The 19,552-nt window shown below is 42.2% G+C and overlaps 1 protein-coding gene across 2 annotated transcripts in view; it reads right to left on the bottom strand.

The window, feature by feature from the left end:
• LOC142023588 (uncharacterized) overlaps window positions 1-19,206 on the bottom strand; it is a 104,827-nt gene extending 85,621 nt beyond the window's left edge. For both annotated transcript variants that reach the window (XM_075014704.1, XM_075014713.1), the window contains exons 1-2: window positions 18,978-19,206; window positions 17,526-17,615 (exon numbers count right to left, since the gene is read on the bottom strand). In XM_075014704.1, the coding sequence (XP_074870805.1) occupies window positions 17,526-17,615; window positions 18,978-19,163 (276 nt within the window). In that variant the 5' untranslated portion in view covers window positions 19,164-19,206. The remainder of the gene's footprint in view (window positions 1-17,525; window positions 17,616-18,977) is intronic.
• Window positions 19,207-19,552: the final 346 nt, after the last annotated feature.

Genomic DNA, 19,552 nt, shown 5'->3' with positions numbered 1-19,552 from the left:
GTTCCTCAACTAACGTCATATATGCCATTAAGTACCAACAATGACCACATACTTTGTATATAGGTCAGACTGCAAACGCTCTTCATCAAAGAATGAATGGGCATAGACCACACATCAAAAATCTCCAGATAAACAAACCTGTTGGCCAGCACTTGAATGGAGTGGGCCATTCTGTTAAAGACCTAAGAGTTTGAGTTCTATGGAAAAGAGACTTTAACAACCATCTACAGAGGGAATGTTCAGACCATTCATATTCAAACTCGACACATTAACATGTGGTTTGAACAGGGACAGCAATTACCTGACCCATCACAAGGACTCTTTTACATATATTTATGTTTGATCTAACACTTCTCCACCCCTCACCCCCCTCTCTTGCTGGTCTGTCTGATTTGCCAACGATAACAATTTTTCTGATTTGTCAACCTTGATAAGAATTTTTGGACCTCGGTGCTTTATATACTGGGTCTGTTCTGGTAGGGCTATAGATCTGAAGAAGTGGGTCTGTCCCATGAAAGCTCATCACCTAATAAATTATTCTGTTAGTCTTTAAAGTGCTACATGACTGGTTTTTGTTTTGATAGACTACAGACTAACACAGCTATCTAGTATTATATCTTCTTTTAGTAACTCCAATTCTTTACATACCCACTGTGACTTCCATAGAGGTTGCTAATTAAGTGTTTCTCTGCTCTTTCTTTCCACTGTTGGCTTTTCCGGGCATGTTTTCCATCAACCAATGTCAAGGTGGCAGCAACTGCCGCACCACAGAACATCATCAGGGCAAATCCCAAACAGACAGAGCCTCCTTATAGATAAAACCTATCTAGATCAATCTCTACCTTGTTTCTTCAGACAGTCTGACTGGATGGGCACACAATGTCAGGCACTGGTAATCTTATCACAGTACTGAAGCTTTTGGTGACTCTGGTAGCACCCACTATGTAACACCACTTTTTCATAAATGCTTCACAATTCACTGGTCTTCCATCCTAATAATATATCCATATCAAGAAACTGCCAAAATGGACCCAGTGCTGATGTGGATTGTTTCTGGGTTTGGCTATGAATTCCTCATTGCTGATCTTGCACTGCCATTTAAATGGAGCAGGTGACAAAGTTACAAAAATTTAAAAAAAATCAATCTGCCACTCATCAGCCTTCCACAGCCTTTACACTTCACTGCCTTACAACAAAGTTGGTAAAACCACAGGTCTATAAGTCTGCAGTTTTGTAGTAAGTGTCATACCCCAGCATCCCCACAAGAGCCACTAAAAGGTTTGGAATATCTTGAGGGTTGCTGCTATACCAGTACCAACACCATTCACGGGCTATCTCAGAATTAAATACAGGTTGAACCGCTCTAATCCAGAACTCTCTTGTCCAGCAAACTTCATAATCCAGCATGATTTTAGTTAGCTGGATGATCACTTGTAACGGATATGGTCAAGTTTTCCGTGGTCCCATAAAGTTTGTTTACAGCCACCAGTCCTGGCTCTCAGTGTTCTGTGCTACTATTTAGCTGTAATTTACCCCTACATGTCTTCTAAGAGCCCAGTAAGTAACGGAAGTGTGGATAATATGCTAAAAAATATTGACCCCTCGTCTTTCAGAAAATTCTCTCATCCGGCACCACTCAGGTCCCCAGGGTGCTGGATGAGAGAGGTTCAACCTGTATAAAGGCCTTAAACTGTGCTTCTAAGATGTAGGAAACAGCTCTATTCCAAAAACAACAAGAAGCCCTGGGGCACCTTATAGACTAACAGAAATATTTTTGTTAGTCTATAAGATGCCAAAGGACTTCTTGTTGTTTTTGAAGATACAGACTAACACTGCTACCTCTCTGAGTTCTATTGAACTGTGGCTGAACCAGTCTGAAATGAAATCTAAAATCTAGATTTTGATTATTCTGATACCAAAGTGAAACTGTGATAGAAATGCCAGTGCATACACATCAGCTGGTAATCACCCCCAAACACAGCTGTTAATGCTCAAAGTGCAGGTCTCACAACAGGAAAGCATCCGTGAGATTCCACCGTATTTGGGTCCATGGAACACTAAGAGCTTCTAGAAAGAAAGATGGCAAGAGCCTGTTCATGGTCCTGAAAATATCTAAATATGTTGAAAATAGAATTCTACATGGTCACCACATTTTGAATCAGGTGAGTACCAGTCCACTTTAATTCCTGTTGCATAAACACTTGGTCACATCCAGCTATGCAATGCAGATAGAAGACAATAAAAGAGGTTAATGAGAAATGTATAAACAGCTTCCTGTTGACCTTAAGTTCCTCATGGATGGCTATTTAATACTGCATCCTGAATATACACTATAAAAATGATGACTTTAAAAAATTGTTCTTTTAAATTTAAATGCAGGAATTATTTTTTAAATAAACATTATTTAACATTAAAATGGAAATAGGTTGCCAAAGTCAAGACCTAAACTTATTACAATCTATTAAAATCATTTAATTTAAATACAAAAAAAATATTAAGCAGTACACATTTCCTGCCAAAGTTCTAAAGAAAGTCAAACACTGAACTGGTGGAAGTCATTGGTGAAGAACCTGCAACCAAAGTTCATTGAAGTGCTAAACCAGCTTTTGACAGTGGCAGCCTCTTCTGCGGAGGCAAAGAGAATATTTCCTTCATTTCAGTTTATTCAGCTAGTTCAGATGAATGACAAGTTTGTTCTAAGGTATGCAACTAACTGGCAGTTGAAAAAGCAGGAAAATTTGTTTTTCTTTTCCAGACTATGAATAAACATTAGGTATGAGGGCATAGAGCAGGGGTCAGCAACCCCCCGCATGGGTGCAAAAAGTGGCGTGCGAGCCGATATTCATCAGCACACGTGGCGCGGCGTCAGCCCCACTCCTCCTCCCCACACAGCTGGGAGCTTGCTCAAAGCCATGTGCCTGTGGATTAACAAAAGACTAGCCAATGCCACCAAACACCACCTAAAGAGCAAAGCTCTGCATCTTTATTTATTTATTAATGAAGCTGTTGTAAGTAGGATAACTAGTAATTTTAAAAAGTATCACTGGCACTCAGACTGTACACAGAGGTCAAATTTAGGCACCCTGCCTTGGACAAGTTCCTGATCCCTATCATAGAGACTAGAAATAATCAGCTCAAATCACTAATTACAAATACTTCCTCTGCTTAATAAATCAATTAATTTTAAATACCAAAACATTGTTATAAGAAAAAGTTTATAAATTTAAGGTACTTTTATTTAATTAAAAATGCTGTTTCTGTGCATTTTTAAATGTCTTTGAGTTTCCATCCAAATAAAGCTTGACACAAAACTAGGGTGATCGTGCATCCTGCATTGGGCGGGACGGACCCTTATTTGGGATGCCAAAAAAGTGTCCTGACTTTTTTTTAAAAGGGACCCATTGTCCTGTATTTAACGTCCCCCCAGCCTTGGGGAAGAAGGGGGAGCGTGGGCAGCTGCCGCTTCTCCAAGGCTCCCAGGGAGGCTGGCAGCTGCGGCTTCCGCGGGGTTCTGGGGGACCACAGGTGGCTGCCGCTTCCCCGGGGCTCCTAGGGATCGCCAGCAGCTGCCGCTTCCCCAGGGCTCCCAGGATCACCAGCAGCTGCAGCTTTCCTGGGGCTCCTGGGGATCACCAACAGCTGCCGCTTCCCCAGGGCTCCCAGGGAGAACTGCCTTCTCCTTCCCAGCTCCCCGAGCTTGGAGGAGCTGCCCCTCCCCCCCCCACTTATCTCCCTGCCCCGCCCTACACAAAACCCAAGTAAAAAATTAAACAGCATCTAGTAAACAAGAATTGCATCAGTCAACTTTCACAACATAATAAAAATTAAGAATGAATAAATGTAAGTTACATAACTGTTCAAATAAGGGTGTATACAGTTTGTTCTGTTAAACAGCCAAAACAAGCACCATATCTAGCATAAAACCACATTTAATTGCAAATCAACATGTTTTAATGGTTACCAACTAATGAAAATCACACATTGTTTATGAAAATAATTAAAAAGTACAACGGAATAAGACTGATTATTTAAGTCAAGGTCTCCTGCTTGCTAATTTAAACTGGTGATTTAAACTTCTTCGATTTAAATTCTACTCTGTCTTGGATTCCAAAATTCAGACTATCACCAAAGTTCCTAAATCTGATCATAATACTAATTTAACTTTTTTCGATAATTCCATTGTATCAGAGGCCCAGAACTTTGGTGATCTGTAATTTTAAATAGGCCTTGCCCAGGAAAACCTTAAGACTACCTTACAACAAAATCAGTTATTCTTAAGTGCAGATTTTCCATTCAGTTCAGTGTTAGCACCTCCCTACCCCCAAACCAGAAAAAAAAACCTGGGTGGTAATGCTTTCTGACCATCGAATCACAGCAGAACAACATCACCTACATCGTTCATCGGGTCCATCACTGGTTGCTGAACCTCTTCTTACATATCAGGGTGACAAAGTCAGAAAAAAAAATGCAGGAAGTTCCCAACTTTTTGTTAGAAAAAGCAAAATCTCTGTATTTGCATTAGCTTCCAAAATCACAAATCCTCCATAACTGAAATGGCCTTGTGCTATGTACTGCCATCAGCTAATAAAAAATAGCACAAAGAGATATTTAAGACACAGGACAATGTTGGCACACTAACAAATGGATATAAACTCACCGTAAACTAACAGAGAGATGAACATATTTATAAACGGGATTGTATGGGGTTGCCTATAATGAGGATGAGCAGGGTTATGCATTCCTGTGGGGAGGGTCTCTTCTGGTTTACCTAATGTTCCTAAAATCTAATGCTTCCAGGCTTTATCTGGTCACCTACAGAGGTAAGGAAGGGTCTACATCTCCTCCCCAATCCCACCCTGTTGAGGTTTTGATTTTATTTTTCTCACATTCCTCTGTAGTATCAGAGATGGCAACAGCTAGGAATGAGACACTGGATGGCATAAGACAGGACTTGGAGGTGGCACTGACTAGTATTCTATAGCTCATAAGTGCTGACTCCTGAAGCACTCACAGAAAAAAACAGTGGTTGTTGAGTATGCACTAGCAGCCCACCTATCAGCCCCTTCTTCCCCCCAGTACCTCTCACCTGCCAGAAAACTCCACAGATCAGCATCTCCCACTCCCTGCCTCAGCTTCCTGCCCATCATGATCAGAATAAGAACCTGGTGGGAGGGGGATAGAAGGAACAAGTATTCAGCACACTCAGGGAAGGGGATGAAATGGGGTGGCAAGAGGACAGGCAGGGTGAGAGGAGGAGGAGGACTAAAGGCAGGGAAGGGGTGTGGCTCTGAGGGACAGAGGGGAGTGGGACAGAGTCTGGGGCAGAGGGGAGGGCTGAGCACCTCGCTGCATGATGGTGCCTGTGCTCTGGTTCATGTGATTGGCTGGCTCACACACTCAAGATCTAAATGATGACCATATGTGGGGCAAGAAAGAAATTTTCCTTTAAGTAAGATTGGCAGTGACCTTGGAGATTTTTTTGCCTTCCTCTGCAGCATGGAATGTTGGTCACTTCCCAGGATTATCTGGATTTCTCTCACTTATCAATTCCTTGCCATGGCAGCAGCTTCTGGTATTAATGCCCTTCAGTCCCTCCCATTCTCTGCCTGTGACACATAATAATTTGTCTCCTGTGGTCTGTAGCACACTGATATCATTTTGGTTACAGCAGGTAGTGTGCAGATACTGGTTAGTGTTGCTGACCTGTGCTATAGAGGAGGTCAGATTAGACGAGGTGATCGTCTCTTCTGGCCTTAAATTCTATTATTCTTTTTTGTCTCTGGAGAATAAGGATTTTTGAACAACATATGCCACCATAATACTTTACATTTTGGAGTCTAAAGCACGCTTGAGTGGGCTTCAATAGCTATCTTAAATCAATGGGCCAGATCAGGACACTAGTCACAAGACATGGTAGATGGGACCTCATTCTCGGTTTGGGATGTCTGGTCAATAAAAAAAAATACAAGTTATGAATAATGACGTAATTATCTCATACTCCATTGTGTTTGGAGGCTGTATAAACACACTCTTAAAGGACAATCCAGGAAAGTGTTCAGTCTAAATAAACAAGACAGGTGAATTGTAAGAAGAGAAACAGAAGTACCAAAACAGTATCTTCAGAGTCACAGAGCAAGTTGGCAGTTGCAATAGACATAAAACCCATGTCTTCTACATCTTAGCCCAGTGCCCTAACATTAAACACCATGGCCTCTGCTTTTTATTGTGACCTCACTTGACAAACAGTAACCCATGTAGTCTCAAAGTATTCCTCACTACATTCACTATCACTGGGTTCACATCAAAAGAGGTTATTTAGCCAATGAATGTGACTGTGGGTGTCAGAATGTGTATGTGTTGCTATATACAGTACGTGCTTTATTACCTGGCATCCCTAGGGAATAAAATGCACTGGTTATCCGAGCTGGGGCCAGCATTCAGCCCTGCTCTGCTCCCCAGCTGGGCAGCCAGACATACTCTGCCCAGCCCATCCAGGCAGCAGCTGACCCGCTCCACCAGGCCCAGCTGGGTAACCAGCCCCGTGGCAGCTAGCCCAACCAGGTAGCCAGCCCTGCAGCAGCTGGCCCAGCCAGGTAACTGGCCCCTCAGCATGCCAATTAACCAAATGTGCCAGTTATCCAAGGGCTTATAACCATGTTCTCACTGTAATATTCTTTTAGAGAGCAAGGCCGCGTCTACACGTGCACGCTACTTCGAAGTAGCAGCGCCAACTTCGAAATAGCGCCCGTCACGGCTACACGTGTTGGGCGCTACTTCGAAGCTGAAATCGACATTAGGTGGCGAGACGTCGAAGTCGCTAACCCCATGAGGGGATGGGAATAGCGCCCTACTTCGAAGTTGAACGTCGAAGTAGGGCACGTGTAGACGATCTGCGTCCCGCAACATCGAAATAGTGGGGTCTGCTATGGCGGCCATCAGCTGAGGGGTTGAGAGACGCTCTCTCTCCAGCCTCTGCGGGGCTCTATGGTCATCGTGTGCAGCAGCCCTTAGCCCAGAGTTTCTGGCTGCTGCTGCAGCAGCTGGGGATCCATGCTGCATGCACAGGGTCTGCAACCAGTTGTCGGCTCTGTGGATCTTGTGTTGTTTAGTGCAACTGTGTCTGGGAGGGGCCCTTTAAGGGAGCAGCTTGCTGTTGAGTCTGCCCTGTGACCCTGTCTGCAGCTGTTCCTGGCACCCTTATTTCGATGTGTGCTACTTTGGCGTGTAGACATTCCCTCGCAGCGCCTATTTCGATGTGGTGCTGCCCAACGTCAAAGTTGAACGTCGACGTTGCCAGCCCTGGAGGACGTGTAGACGTTATTCATCGAAATAGACTATTTCGACTAAGCTATTTCGATGTAGCATGCACGTGTAGACATAGCCCAAGGCAATACCAAAATCCTACTGAGACCACTAGCTCTTTTCAGGCCTGTATAGTGTTCACTGTGAGCTGAAAATACACCAAGAGTTGGGCACTGTTTTCAAGTTTATGGTTTACCCAACTAAAACCATTACAACCCTAACTGGGATTGCAATATGACTGTAATATTTTCCACAGATGGTGCTAAGTATCCAAAAAACTGATTGGACTCAGATACACAAAGATACTTAGGCACCTAACCCCAGATTTAGCATCTAAATCCCAGGGCTGGCTCCACTGCAATCCACAAAATTCTCACCAAACCCCACTGGTGCTTAAACTCATCCGGTACCTATATTTTAATTCTATTACCTGGTTTTCTCCCTCTGGGAGTGTGCACTGCTCTCTCCCTTTAGGAATCTGGAACATATCTCCCAAAATAGGCACCCAAAAATTCCCAAACCAGGGGAAGACAAGTGTTTATCTTTCTAAATTGTAGTCCATGCCACAGGCATGCTCAAAGGCACTTACCAGAATGGGTCCCATTCAAAATCTGGGTATCAGAGAAAAAGGAAAGAATGTGCAATGCATGATTACTTTTAGCCCACTGGTTAGATCACTTGCCTGGGATGTGAGAGAGATAAGTTCAATTCCCACCTATGCCTGAGGGGAAGAATGGATTCGAAATGGGTCACCTATATTGGCTGTGTCTACACTAGTAAGTTCTTTCAGAAAATCAGGCCCTTTTTTTGAAAGAACACGTGGAGTGTCCACACACAAAATGCACTCTTTACATCCAAAATTGAAAGAATATGGCTCTTCTTCTGGAACTCATCTTTTGCTATCAGATCAGGAACAGCTCCTCCTTTTGAAAGCTTCTTTTGAAAAAAAGCGTGCATAGATGCTCCACAGGCCATTTTTTTTGAAAGAGCAGTCTTCATGGTGCCAGATTTTTCAATCCCTGGCCTGTTCTTTCTAAAGAGAAGGGGCTCTGTGGATTCTCTCTATCGACAGAGCAGATCCATCTTTTGATCTGCTTTTTTCTGTGTGGACACACTCTTTGAAAGATCTTCCAGAAGACCATGTTTCAAAATATTGTTGTAATGTACACGTGGCCCTTAAGAGAGCATGCTAACCACTGAGCTACGTGCTATTTTGATGTGGGGGCTTCCTCTGTGTCTCTTATAGATGAATACAGAAAAACAACTATGGCAGGAAAACTGGATGCTGCATCTCACTCCTCTCAGGTGAGGTGCTAATTACAGCACTACAGAGTGAACAAGCACATGTGTATGTTTCCTTCTCTCTGTTCCTGCCAGTGAATCTTACACTGTGTCCAAATATATAAATAAGTCACTGAGTCTGAGAGAGAGAGAACATCTGAGCTAGAAATCTGCCATAGAAAGTGAGGGTAGGGAAGATCTGAAATCCTGTTTGCAAATTTTATGGAACTGTTTCAGTTCTTTTTAATTCTCTTATATAATTTACTAGTGTATTGCCATTTTAAATCACACACAAACCAAAGGTTTGCCTGCCATTGGTTTTACGGAGAACGTTTTAACTATTTTAGAATGTTTTTACCTCAACCTTTTTAAAGTAAAGATTGCCAAAAAGTGAGGTTATTTCTAATAATGGTATAACCACTAATCTTACAAGTGGTACGTGTGTACATCTTGTTTTATTACTAGTTGAGCAATCAAAAAGAAAAGTACTAAGGACAATTATCTGAAGTGGTCCTAAAGCTGTACCTGCAATTTAGTATGCATATTGTTCACATCTAAGTTTTTTGCATACACAGATCCCCTTTCAGCTATGAAATTTGTTTTTATTGCACTTTCCCACACTCTTCAGATGTAAAAGTACAGCTGTTGTCTTTAGAGTAAATAAAATACATCTCTGTTTTATAACATTATTAAATGTTTTATGTACACATCAATTAAAATGCTATTATATATCTTTATCAATATGAGTTTCTTTGAACCAAGATCTGACAAAAATCCACATCTGCCTGCCTCAATTCACACTGAAATCAACAGGTCTATGGAGAAAGTCCTCTTGTCGAGATACCTTCATACTACACATGCCTTGAATTGCTTCGAACTCAGATAAATTCTCTCTTTTTCCCCCCAGGAGCTCCTTACTTGATTGACACAGAGAAGCTCTTTTATGCTTTACTTTTACTCTCATCTGAGGATTTTGTAAATGTGGTAAAACTTGTATTAAATTTGTTGTTCATCTGATTTTATGTGGGTTTCTCCCTTTGTTCATAAAAACTGTAGTCTCAAATGTTACTACTGGTTGAACTTCTCTAGTCCAGCACTCTCTGATCTGGCAACATCAGTAGTCCAGCATGATTTTAGTTGGCCATACCCATGATAAGTGGACATCTGGCTAAATTTCTCACAGTCCCGTAAAGTCTTTTTACAGCCACCAGTCCTGGCTGTCAGTGTTCTGTGCTGTACTTTACCTCCTAAATGTTTTCTAAGAGCCAGTAAGCAGTAAAAGTGTTGGTAATGCTAATAGAGAATATTGACCTCCTGTGGTTCAGCAAATTTTATGGTTTGAGGGTGCCAGATCAGAGAGGCTCATCTTGTATATGCTCCATTCTCTAATTACTAAGCCACATATGTATAGGTAAAATACATAAATACTTGCAAATTTTTTAAGTATTTCTTTTTTAAATCTTTTTCTTTTTTAAACTTTTTTTTTCATTTTACCTCTTCAACTTTCATTTTTATTCCTCTGCTGACCTGCAGAGGATGAAGGGCTGGACTGTCAACCAGAAGCAGGTCTTAGAGCAGAAGCTTTCATCTGTACTCAACAGTGCAGAAAGTCAGCAGCTGGCCGCTATGATCCCCATCTATCAAAGTCATACTGTGCTCAGAGGACGAGAAGCCTGCAAGTTGCTGTGAGCACCCCTGCTGTCCCTTAATATCCACCCTGCTGCCAGCACATCCATCTTTCCTGGATGGCAGCAAAGCTAAATGAATGTATCTCTTTCTTCAGACTCACCCAGTATTTCCCACGTCACTAATTATACCAAAAGTGCAAGACAAAGCAAAAATATTCCAGAAAATTTTTTCTCAGTTTGACATTTCAATGTTCATTTACTAAGTAAGATAAAGATCTAGGATGTCTTACCACATTTTACATTTGCATATGCTCTTCTTGCAAACAGTGGTGCGTGAAGGAAAGTTCTGGCAATACAGCCAACTTGGCAGGCAATCTGAGGAGCAGATAGCATATGAACTGTAATAGTATGCTCTAAAAGGTAGATATATAGTGCATCCAGCGTTGTTACACAAAGCAAACGTTGTCATTATGAATATAATGATATTCTTGAGCCATCCATATTAGCACCATTGGTCTTTTATTCATTTCAAATTACTGTTCTTATTTACCTCAGCAGGGCTCTATAAGATTGCTCCCTAGACTGCTCAGACTCCTATGGGGATGATTTATGTCATCATTCCAGTGTAATGCTTCCCATAATTGTACTGAGTTTAAAAAACATTAGAACCCAAGAGGCTAGACAAGGAGCTATACCATTAGCAGCATGCTCATATAAATCAATTTACTCCCTTGGAGGGAAAAAAATGAAGAAGGAATTTAATGAGATTGCACATGAACTGCAAAGCCAATGTGCAGTTATTATTAAGTGTGTTTAATCAAAAAGTACAGATGTATCACACAGATAAATTCAAAAATGAAAAAACTGAGGCATCCATTTCTGTACAATATTATCTGAACAAAGAGCAAGAGAACTCAGTGCCTAGGGTGCCAGTAGATTTTAATGGTCTAATTTTCAGGATTCTCATCCATTTTATGAGTATTTCTGCTGCTTGCTACTCACATTGTTTCCAATTTACAAAAGCATTTACTATTATCCTTTAAAATATAATTCAATTGCTGTCAATGCCTGTAGTAAAAAGAATTATGACTACCATGACAAGAGTGTTTCCAATTACCTTAGATATAGTTTATCCTGTCAATCAAATTTTTCTATAATGGAAAGAATTTAGGCTATGCATGAAATATCAGATATTAATCTAAATATTGTACTTTGACCCATATATTCACTTGGAACAGAACTTAATCAAATATTTCAGAGAAAAAGTTTCTGCTTTTTCCACGTGATTTTAAGCTCAATCTACTTTAAAAATATTATGAATTAATAAGCTTTAACAAATGCTGGATTCCTGAGCAATTATAACATGTCTCACAGTATATAAAGCATGAGGTCAAAGACAAATGGTAAGATGCCGATAAATTTTAAGTGTCTCCTGCATGGTTCTCAGAGGCTGAAATTTCCATCAAAGTTAACACGAACTAAGAATGCTCAGCACTTCACAAGATTGAGCCTGGGATGACTAATCATCCTAGAAGCACATTATTCACCCTGTCCAGAATGTCCTATTGCCATTAGGAAATGGGATTCAGACATCACAATTAGGAACGTAGTTACTTTCCTTTCTAGGGCTCAATCCTGTGAAGTGGTGACTGTCCTCAATGCCCACATGCTCCAACACAGCATCTCACAGAAGTGCTCAGACCATACAGGAGCAAACCCTTAACTTAATAGTTATTAGATGTAGGTATGACATCACTGATTCATAATTATAAAAGGTCCCAACATTTGCAGCATCCCATATTTTCAAGTGTATTCATCACTCACTTGGAAATTGTGGAGGTAGGAAATGGGAAATTTCAGCTTCTTCCTTGTTCCATTATCTAACACACCTTCTTTACTTGAAGATGTTGTATAGGTGCACTCCTAACATGCTTAATGCAATGTGCAAGCATAAGCTAAGATAATATAGTCAGGAAATGGATTATTTATGGTTCTGTCTGATCTGACTCTATAAACGCAATGATGTTTATTGCACTGGATGATCTCATTTTGATGTATGTAGAGGTGTAATTCTAAGATGCAGCTGTCATTCACTTTAGAATAAACGTGGCATAATAAAGCCACAAGGTAGAAACAGGACAGCATATCTTAAAACATGCTCTTTTGATTTAAATATTAACTGAATTTTAACATATGCAATAGATTTAAGGTAGTTTTCTCCCCACACAAAAATGCACTTGATATGCAATGTACATCCTATAAATACTACTACAGTTTTACCTTAGGGATAGATGAAACATCCATTGCTTTATTAAGCTCTTGCAGTGCTTCCTTATGGTGATTCTGTCTTTGAAAAGCTACAGCTAAATTATAGTAAGTTTCAAATAGCTGAAATACAGAACCAGAATCTCAAATTATTGCTGAAACTGTAGTATTGCGAAGGTTTTGCACGTTTAGAACCAATTTTTAATTTCTTTCTAAATAATGAAACTACTCTACCATTTCTCATGCAGAATCATTCAAACGTATTCCCATAGCTACTCTCTAGATATTATTTACTTTGGGATAGATTTGTAGTTTAACTCCATTAATATCAATTGAGTTGTGCCACTTTATGTCAGCTGAAGGTCTGGAACATCAGTGATTATCTGGAACATTAAAATGCATTGTCCAAAAGAGAACTACACTATCGCTAATATTTCACATTACAAAGTCAGTAGTCCATACAATAAGCTATAACAGAGATAATTAAAATTAATATAAAATACTGCAAAATTAACACATAAGTAAGAAAGCCTCATATTAATAAAATGACCCATCAGTAGATCTACAGAAGAAAGAACAAATGCAAATTGCCTGTCATAAAACTGTCAAATGTAGCTGCCTCCAAAGACTCAGTAAGCAAATGACTTAATCCTCAACTGAACAGCATAACCAGCCTGCATTAATTTGTTTAATTTAATTATTTTATTTATTTTAATTTATTTACTTTATTATTAATTTCAAAGGGACATTATTACAGGACATTATTAAGGGAATCTATTAAGGCCCCAAAAGCAAGCTATCCCGCTGCGTAGGAAAGAAAGAAAATACGGCAAAAGACCAGCTTGGCTTAACCAGGAGATCTTGCATGATCTCAAAATAAAAAAGGAATCATATAAAAAATGGAAACAAGGACAAATTACAAAGGATGAATATAGGCAAACAACACAAGAATGCAGAAGCAAGATTAGAAAGGCTAAGGCACAAAATGAGCTCAAACTAGCTACAGGCATAAAGGGAAACAAGAAGGCTTTTTATAAATACATTAGAAACAAGAGGAAGACCAGGGACAGGGTAGGGCCATTGCTCAGTAAGGAGGAAGAAACAGAAACAGGGAACTTGGAAATGGCAGAGATGCTTAATGACTTCTTTGTTTCGGTCTTCACTGAGAAGTCTGATGAAGGAATGCCTAACATAGTGAATGCTACTGGGAAAGGGGTAGGGTTAGAAGTTGAAATAAAAAAAGAACAAGTTAAAAATCGCTTCGAAAAATTATATGTCTGCAAGTCACCAGGGCCTGATGAAATGCATCCTAGAATACTCAAGGAGTTGATAGACGAGGTATCTGAGCCTTCATCTATCATCTTTGGAAAATCACGGGAGACAGCAGAGATTCCAGAAGACTGGAAAAGGGCAAATATAGTGCCCATCTATAAAAAGGGGAATAAGAATAACCCAGGAAGCTACAGGCCAGTCAGCTTAACTTCTGTGCCAGGAAAGATAATGGAGCAGGTAATTAAAGAAATCATCTGCAAGCGTTTGAAAGGTGGTAAGGTGATAGGGAACAGCCAGCATGGATTTGTAAAGAACAAATCATGTCAAACTAATCTGATGGCTTGCTTTGATAGGATAACAACCCTTGTGGATATGGGAGAAGCAGTAGATGTGGTATACCTAGACTTTAGTAAAGCATTTGGTATGGTCTCACATGATATTCTTATAAAAAAAATAGGCAAATACAATTTAGATGAGGCTACTATAAGGTGGGTGCATAACTGGCTGGATAACCATACTCAGAGAGTAGGTCTTAATGGTTCTCAATCTTGCTGGAAAAGTGTAACAAGTAGGGTTCCGCAGGGATCTATTTTAGGACCAGTTCTGTTCAATATTTTCATCAACGATTTAGATATTGGCATAGAAAGTACGCTTATTATGTTTGCAGATGATACCAAGCTGGGAGGGGTTGCAACTGCTTTGGAGGATAGGGTCATAATTCAAAATGATCTGGATAAATTGGAGAAATGGTCTGAGGTAAACAGGATGAAGTTTAATAAGGACAAATGCAAAGTGCTCCACTTGGGAAGGAACAATCAGTTTCACACATACAGAATGGGGAGAGACTATCTAGGAATGACTACAGCAGAAAAGGATCTAGGGGTTATAGTGGACCACAAGCTAAATATGAGTCAACACTGTTGCAAAAAAAGCAAACATGATTCTGGGATGCATTAACAGGTGTGTTGTGAACAAGACACAAGAAGTCATTCGTCCACTCTACTCTGCGTTGGTTAGGCCTCAGTTGGAGTATTGTGTCCAGTTCTGGGGACCACAGTTCAAGAAAGATGTGGAGAAATTAGAGAGGGTCCAGAAAAGAGCAACAAGAATGATTAAAGGTCTAGAGAATGTGACCTGTGAAGAAAGGCTGAAAGAATTGGGCTTGTTTAGTTTGGAAAAGAGAAGATTGAGGGGTGACACGATAGCAGTTTTCAGGTATCTAAAAGGGTGTCATAAGGAGGAGGGAGAAAACTTGTTCTTTTTGGCCTCTGAGGACAGAACAAGAGGCAATGGACTTAAACTGCAGCAAGGGAGGTTCAGGTTGGACATTAGGAAAAAGTTCTTAACTGTCAGGGTGGTCAAACACCGGAATAAATTGCCAGGGGAGGTTGTGGAATCTCCATCGCTGGAGATATTTAAGAACAGGTTACATAGATGTCTATCAGGGATGGTTTAGACAGTGCTTGGTCCTGCCATTAGGGCAGGGGGCTGGACTCGATGGCCTCTCGAGGTCCTTTCCAGTCCTAGTATTCTATGAGTCTATGATTCTGTTTTGGGTTTCTAAAGAGAAGTATTTGGAGTTGCAATGAAAAAATGCATGGGAGCTGCACATTGAAGCCAATGTTACAGACAAATATGACTACAGCAAGGTAAAATTCTGGTCCCAGTGAAGCCATTAGTTTTACTACTGACTTTAGCGGAGTTGGAATTCAATCCTATGCCTAGGAAGACCTGCACAGGGAATGGGGAAGGAGGTGCAGCACCTGAGAAGTGGCAGCTAGTTTTGAAGGGTGTGACCAGCTCTCCACTCAGATAATCTATCCGGTGCACAAAGGGACCATTTCACCAGACACATCAGCACTTCCAGTAGCAATACTTTCCATCACTAACTTGTGCACTCCAGTACAACCACTCATCAGTGGGCTAACAGATCTGCTTCTCTCTTTCACCTGACCAGACAGTGTACTCTCTCATCATCCCTGGCATCTAGTCTGATAAAGGTGGTTCAAACATGAAGTTTAGTTATATATTCTCAAAATTTAATAATTCAGATGTTGGTGCTATCTAAATTATGGCTCCAATCCTGCAACCAGATTCAGGTGAAGACTTGCAAACATATAGAGTCCTAGACTACATCTACGCTACGAGATAAATCTGATTTTATTAAAATTGATTTTGTAATGGTGGGTTTTATAAATTTGAATTTGACTATCCTCACCTCCCCACAAAGTCCCAACAAAGCCGAGTTACTGTTGCCACACTAAATCACCAAACATCCACTGTTGCAGCAGTGCATTATGGGAACCTATCCCACAGTTCCCTCAGCCCTATGGCATTCTGGGGTTCTTCGCTGGTGCAGTATGGGGAAAAAAATGCCCCACAAGTGGTTGTGGGTATGTGATGTCAACTTCCCACTTTGCATTGCCCTCATTCCCCTCCTGAGGAAAGCAAATGGCCATTCTTTCAGGAGATTTCCACCCTGGCAACAGCCAACCCCCATAATCTTTGCTGTGGGAGTGAACTCTCCCCACCACCTGAGTGACTGCCAACCTCCGAAATTTAAAATTTGCAGGCTTCCTGTTACCTTATTTACTGCACATCTGGAGAGCATCAGAGATGCAACTGGCCCGATGGACATATGTGGGGCACTGTGGGATACACGTGGGACTCCACTTGAGTCCAATAAAACAGGTTTAAACGAAAGCTGTTTACACACTACCATTAATCCAAACTTCCTGTTAATCCCACTCAGGTTGCCGGAATACGACTATAGGCTGTAGCACCCCTGAAATTTGAAATGGTATTTGATGCGTGAACAGTCACAATTTAAAATTGAGCTATGTGCCTTAGATTTGAATTTATGCTATTGTGTAGACATGGCCCTAGCAATGTTAAGGGTCCACCCAAAAAGATCTGATTGCCCAACTACAGCCTGACATCATGGCTGTTTCTACACACGCCACTTTTGGAGAAAGTGGTATGCTAATAAACAGTCGAAAATATGCTAATGAGGTGCGGATGCAAATTCCCCATGCCTCATTAACATAAGGTCATACGATTTGGAGTCTAGAAGATGCTCTTCTGGACTCCAAAATGCCATGTAGAAGCACGGCCCCTGGGGGGGGGGGGTCTTCCGGAAGGAAGTCCTCCTTCCAGAGGCCCCTTCCTCTGAAAATTTCCCAAAGCGTCTTCCAGACTTCAAATCACATAACCTTATGCTAACGAGGTGTGGGAATTTGCATCCTCACCTCATTAGCATACTTCAGGCTGTTTATTAGCATGCCACTTTTGGAGAAAGTGGCATGTGTAGAAACAGCCCACGTCACTTGGTAAAACAATATTTATCCAAAACACAAGCAGTCCTATAGCACCTTAAAGACTAACAAATTTATTTATTAAGTAATGAGCTTTCATGGGTAAGATCCCTCTGAGAATATTTATTCAGTACTATCAATTGTGAGTGTTCAAATTTAAGTAATGAACAAAGTTTTCCAAAATCATGTGACTGAATTAAAAAGGATATGTGTTTTGTTTTTGGGTGTTTTTTTTAAGAGTTCTTTTCATTTGTCTTCTGGTTATTAAGCATTTAGGGTTCACATTTTCTCTGTAATTGCAATAGTTAGAAACATTTTTAAAAATGAAAGCTGAGATTTTCACATAATCAGATCACTTCAAAAGTTGGGATTTTAAGAATGACCCCAGTTCATTAGGCTAGTTGAAATAAAACTGCAAGAGTTGACAATTCTTCTTGCACCTGAGAAACTGTTTTAAAATTACCAGTTGTGAATGGTAAGGACCAGGCTCAAAGTCTTTGGGAAGTTCCTCTTTGCTCAAAGTTTTCAAAAGTGCTGTATAATGTTCAACAACCTGAAAGCAAAAATCATAAATGGCAAAATGATTTAAAGGTAGCATCAGACTATGGAAGTTTTTATGCAAGTCAGATATGAGAAGTAGGCCATGACACTAGCACAAATCTTTGAAATGGCCATATTCAGCACCTCATTAGCACTTCAACATTGCCGTGGCTCACTGTTGCGCAGCTAGTCCAGACAGGGCTCCTTTTCGAAAGGACCCTGGAAACTTCGAAATCCCCTTATTCCTATCAGCATAATGGCAGCCGTGCACAATTAAAAAGTGTCACTTTCAGAATGCACACTGCCCACGTAGACAGTGGCCTTTCAAAAGGACCACCCCCCCGACTGTGAAGCCCCTTCTTCTTATTTGGTTTTGGGAAGAAGGGGCCTTCGAAGTCAAATGGGGTCCTTTCTAAAGGCCCTCACCTACGTGGGCGGCATGCATCCCGAAAGCTGCACTTTTGAATTGCATGCAGCAGCCATTATGTTAATGAGGCGCTGCATATTCATGTCAGCCCCTCACCAGCATCTTCCGAAGTCCCTTACTAATATGCCCCTTATGAAAGATGGGAGTTAGTGTAGCCACAGCCTGGCTGTGTCTACACTTGCATTCCTCTTTCGAAAGTGGCATGCAAATGAGGGAAATCAAAATGCAAATGAGGTGAAGATTTACATATCCAGTACCTCATTTGCATATTCTCCTTTCAAAACAGCTTTTGAATGAATATGCAAATTAAGTACTGGGTATGTAAATCATCACCTCATTTGCATTTTAACTTTCCCTTATTTGCATGCCTCTTTCAAAAGAGGAATGGAAGTGTAGCCACAGCCCCTGTGTAGATGCTGTATTTTGAAATAGCCAAGTGCTGTTTTGAAATGCATTTTTGGGTGCAGCAGCGTGATTTCAAAATAAGTTCTCCTGGAGCAGTTCATGTTGAAATAAGGCTGCTGTGCGCACATACCCTCGTCTCAGCCCCTCTGCCTAAGAGAGTGCCTGACAGCACACACACCCCCACACAGATCAGTGCCACAGCAAGGTTAGAACTGCCCAGGCTCTACTCGCCCTGCCTCGGATGAGGAACATGTACAGCGAGTTCCCAAGGGTCAAAGTAACTTAAAATTTCTTATGGGTCCGTTCCTACTGCGCCCTTGTTGCCTGCTGGCATCGCTGCAGCTCAGGCACTGGGAGCTGCGCACCTGGCGCACCCGCTTGCTTTCACCGCCATAGCGTGACGAAGACGGAGGCCCCCGACCAGGCTTACCTCCAAAGGGAGGGAACCTCGCCCGTCCCTACCCAGGTGCCCTGCTTAGCCTGGTGCCCCGCATCCCGCCCGCCCCGTGCCCAGCGCCCTCTGGCCAGGGCAGGCGCAGTCACCTCGCTCCAGCGCAGAGCCCGCTCGCAGGATACCGCGGAGAGCAGCTGCGCCTGGGCCCGCACCTGCGCCCGGCTTACAGTCCTCGCCGCCGCGGAAGACTGGAAGGAACCATCCAAGGAGGTGTGGACTTGGGAGTGGCCGCAGAGTCCGGCCGAGGCCGTGGAAGGCGGCGTGACGCGGGACATGCCGGGCCCAGCAGTGGCGCCTGGCGGCCGGCCGAACCGAACCCAACAGGCCGCGTTTCCATGGCACAGGGTGGGCGGGGCCGCGGGGGGGAGGGGGGCGAGTGCGGCTCTCAGCCTTGGAAGAACCGTCTTGTCCGGCCGCCGCGTGCGCGCGCGCGCGCTCCGCTAAGCTGGGCCCTGCGGCGAGCCCCTCGCGCGGGGACACCTTCACGCCTCTGCCGGGGCCGCAGCGCGAGGCAGCCTGTCCGCGTCCCCGCTACCAGCGGGTGGCACTTCGTCAGGAGCCCGCCACGTGACGGGGAGGCCCTTTCCCAGTGGATGGGCGTCCAAGCATCGAGACCAGCTCCACAGCCCGAGCTCTTCGTGGTCTTCATCCCCGCTCCCTTCCC

The sequence above is a fragment of the Carettochelys insculpta genome, chromosome 1 (assembly GCF_033958435.1).
Source record: "Carettochelys insculpta isolate YL-2023 chromosome 1, ASM3395843v1, whole genome shotgun sequence".
Lineage (NCBI taxonomy): Eukaryota > Metazoa > Chordata > Testudines > Carettochelyidae > Carettochelys > Carettochelys insculpta.
The sequence above is the reverse complement of the archived record's forward strand: the minus strand, read 5'-3'. Positions and strand labels throughout refer to the sequence as shown.